At 36.9% G+C, this 3,905-nt stretch overlaps 1 protein-coding gene across 2 annotated transcripts in view; it reads left to right on the top strand.

Annotated features, from left to right (window-relative positions):
- ank2b (ankyrin 2b, neuronal) overlaps positions 1-3,905 on the top strand; it is a 128,961-nt gene that overhangs the window by 47,945 nt on the left and 77,111 nt on the right. For both annotated transcript variants that reach the window (XM_016499760.1, XM_016499761.1), the window contains exon 2: positions 1,215-1,316. In XM_016499760.1, the coding sequence (XP_016355246.1) occupies positions 1,215-1,316 (102 nt within the window). The remainder of the gene's footprint in view (positions 1-1,214; positions 1,317-3,905) is intronic.

Raw genomic sequence — 3,905 nt, forward strand, 5'->3', positions numbered from 1 at the left:
CCGGGGTCGTCACACGTGGTTGCCTCAAGCCCGCCGGATGCTCCTTCGTCGAATCCTCCGGCCGCGCCGTTCTCAAGCCCGCCGGCCTCCGCTCACTCTAAGCCGCTGCTCACTCTAGGCTTCCGGCCTCCGCTCACTAAAGGCCGCGGTGTGTGACGCCGTTTCGTTGTGAAAGCGAAAATACTTTGTTTGGCCTTCCAAAAGAGGACACGACTAGAAATCAGTGGTTAAGTTGTATTGTAAAAATCGACGCATTTCAGAATGTGCGGGGCATAGAGAAGAAACAATAATGTACAGTATGTGGAAAATAATGTGTTTTTTTTTACCTTAAACCGCATAAACACATTTCATAACACCAAATACACAAAATAATGTTCTTTTTAGCAGCATCATATGACCCCTTTAAAAACAAATGCACAATGCATGTACTTCTGTAACTGTTTTTGCTCATAAACACTCACTCACTGAATTAATTTTCTCTCTGAAGCTCTGCATATGCTTCACATTTATATACTCAGTTCACTAAGTGTGCTGTGTAGTTCCTCACTCATCGTCTGCTGTTTATAAAAGATTTGAGTGCCTGCAATCTTTCTGCTGAGGTACTAATGGTGCATTGCAGTTTTATGCAGTCTGCAATGTTTTTTTTTTTTAGTTGCTCCTTACAAATCTATCTTTGCATCAACCACTAGAGTTCTTAAACCTTTTTGACAGCCTTATGCATTTCAATCTTTTTTTATCTGTTTATTTTAAGTACGTTGTTCATGATGCCCATTTCTATAGAACAGAATATTAAAAAATCCACCTTTATCCACATCAAACATTACTTGTAGTGAGTTAATGTTCAGAACGTTACTGCAGACTAGTAATTCAGAGATAAAATATTTTAAAATGTTGACAATATTTGAGAAACAGCTGAAATCTCATCTCTTTTGTGAGCACTTAACTGTGTCCTGCTGAATAAAAAAAAATGTTTTCACTATTTCTTATATCCCTTATCCCTCCCTGTTCTAGATTGTACTATCCTGTAAGATATGTGAAACCTTTAAGCACATATTTCTGAGCACTTGTTGTGTTATTGTCTTCTTAAGACGAATCACTTGTTGTATTTGAATTTGTATGTTGTTTTAGATAAAAGCAACTGCTAAATTAATAAATGTAAATAAAGATGTTAACCTGTACTAATGATGTAATTTTCCTTTTTTTTTTTCTTCTAGTCGGACAGCAATACCAGTTTCCTTCGAGCAGCAAGAGCAGGAAATATTGACAAGGTTCTGGAGTATTTGAAGGGCGGAGTAGACATCAGCACTTGTAATCAGGTAGGAGTCTCTTTCTTATAGATGCCCAATAAAATCTTTGTATTCGGCGGAAAAACAACACTCTTGCGTGTGTGATATCGCTAAACTATATCTTGTGATATGAAATACAGGACAAAAATGCATTTTTAATAGGCTACATAGAGTTAGTCATCATTATGTTGTCAACTGCATGCAGTGTAAGAAGATGTACAGGTCTGGGCCGAGGCAGAATGCGTTAAATGCATTAATAATGATGACACATAATTTTTTTCCCATACTTTATCGCTCCAAATTAACATGTTAAATTGAGAGCCCTATTATTTAGATATAGCACAGCACCACTTGTACTGTCAACTGTACATTGATTTTTTTTCTACATAACATAGCACAAGCCATACATCTACTGCCATCTGCCATCTCTTTAAAATGAATACAATTGGTGAACAGACAAATAAAAATAGTGTTATTTACAGGTATACATATATACAGTATATATATGTGTGTGTGTGTGTGTGTGTGTGTGCGCGCGCGCGCGCGTGTGTGTGTGTGTGTATATACACACACAGAGAGAGAGAGAGAGAGAGAGAGAAAATAATGAAGGAAAACCATTAGCAGGCATATGTTACTTGACAACAGTTTTATTTAAAAGCATTCCAGTGTGCGCTTCATGTAGTTGTTAGGATTCAAGGATTGAAGGATTCAAAGCGTTTATTGTAATATGCCCAGTGAGGAAAACAAGTTTCCCTGAGCAATGAAATTCTTACTTTGCTGTCCACAATGAATGCCAAGCCCAAGACAGTGCAAAACTATACACACACATACACAAACTATACACACATACATACATACAATTGTTAGAGAAAATGCCTGGAGTGAGCAGAGCTCCTACACATTCCTACACATTCCCATACTAATATTTAATAATTTTGATGACTTTACTATTCTAAAATATGAATAATAGTCATAATTAAAGGCACACTGCACAAGCAGATGCAGACCAGCAGAAACAGACACGTCTGCTCCCTAATCACTCTTGCGGTACTTTGATGTCATACACTGACCAGTCTGTTCAAGGCTGCTTCAAGTCGAACACACCTAGGGCCAGATTTACTAAACTAGGCATATTAGCGTGAGAGTGCAATTCCAAAAAAGTGCCGATGGGAGTGGAAAGTTTTGTGGGGGATCTATTGCTATGTGCAAATTAAAAAAACACATAAGAAGCCATATCTTTTTCATAATGACCAATGCAATCTACAAAGAGAAGCACAAATTAGCATAAGGCGGCAAAAAAAGCAAACAGTATTTTTGGATAATGTCTTTCTCTGGAATTCCAAATACATTAATACAAGTGGAAAAATGTCTCTGTTCTCTGCAGTGCCTCTTGGCAGCAACAATCTCAACCATGTGAAGCACATAATGGGTTAAGACGTTTTTTTGGGTGGTAAATAAAGGCACAAATGCTGGTAAATTACCACAAACCTTAGTAAATAATGTTGTGTGATTCATTTAAATACTCTCCTCCCATAAATGTTGCGTCTGAAAGGGAAACTCCTACAAATGCATATGCAATAAGGTCAGCGCAAAAATGACTTTTGTGAATGTTCACGCCTTTTCGTTGCAAATTTTTACTGCACGCCTTTAGTAATTCCTGACAGTACTTTTTTAACACCAGACTAGGGCTTACACTGGTGCAAGCTGTTAGTAAATCTGGGCCCGTATTCACAAAACATCTTAAGGATAATAGTAGCTCATAACTCGCCGATTTAGGAGAAAATCTTAAAAATAATGGGTTCTAAATTTAGGACTCCTACATTTTTTATTTAAAAGTATTTCACTAAGCATTTTAGCACTAAAACTAGCTCCTAAATCTGTGAAATCTTAGGAGTAGTGAAGAGGACTCCTAAGTCACTAAGACCAAACCACAAACTATTCCTAAAATGGCTGTTGCCGGCAATCTGCCTCGGAACGTAAACATTTTAGAAATATTTGACAATAATGAGCTTTTATAAAGCTTTCACCTTCGGTTTTGAAGGTTATCCCAACTCCAAAATTTCCTTTGATTATGTTCTTGTTTTCATTAACCAGTTGGGCAAGAAGTAACAGCTGTGCTTGTGTCCAGTTTGGTTTTCTTTTACGTTTGCATGTCTTACTATCAGCCGTGATTATTCTACTCTGTTTATTAAAAGACTGTTTATATGCATATTCACTAATTATGAGAAGCATACATGCAAGAGGTTGACAATTAGCTGAACACATACTTGTTTAATTAGTGACACTTTAGCCTGCATTTTAAAATCTTTATTTAAATGTGGCAACATTTTTATTTTTAAACCTTTATCTTTACTCTAAAATATTTATATGAATAAATCTCTGACAGACACTATCAGCCAATCACTGTGTGCATAGTTAGTAAGCATGCTGACATCATCCATAGCAACGAGGTCAACCCCGCCCTTCCTCTTAGCTTAAGACTTCTCTCTATTCCTTAGTAAACGTTTGTCTCAGCAGCTTTGTGAATAGGTTTAAAGAGAAAACTCTTTGCTAAAAACTTTTACTGCTATTTAGGAGAACTCTTAGTGGTAAGATAAAATGTTTTGTGAATACGGGCCC

The sequence above is a fragment of the Sinocyclocheilus anshuiensis genome, unplaced genomic scaffold (assembly GCF_001515605.1).
Source record: "Sinocyclocheilus anshuiensis isolate Anshui unplaced genomic scaffold, SAMN03320099.WGS_v1.1 scaffold126, whole genome shotgun sequence".
In the NCBI taxonomy this organism is placed as follows: Eukaryota; Metazoa; Chordata; class Actinopteri; order Cypriniformes; family Cyprinidae; genus Sinocyclocheilus; species Sinocyclocheilus anshuiensis.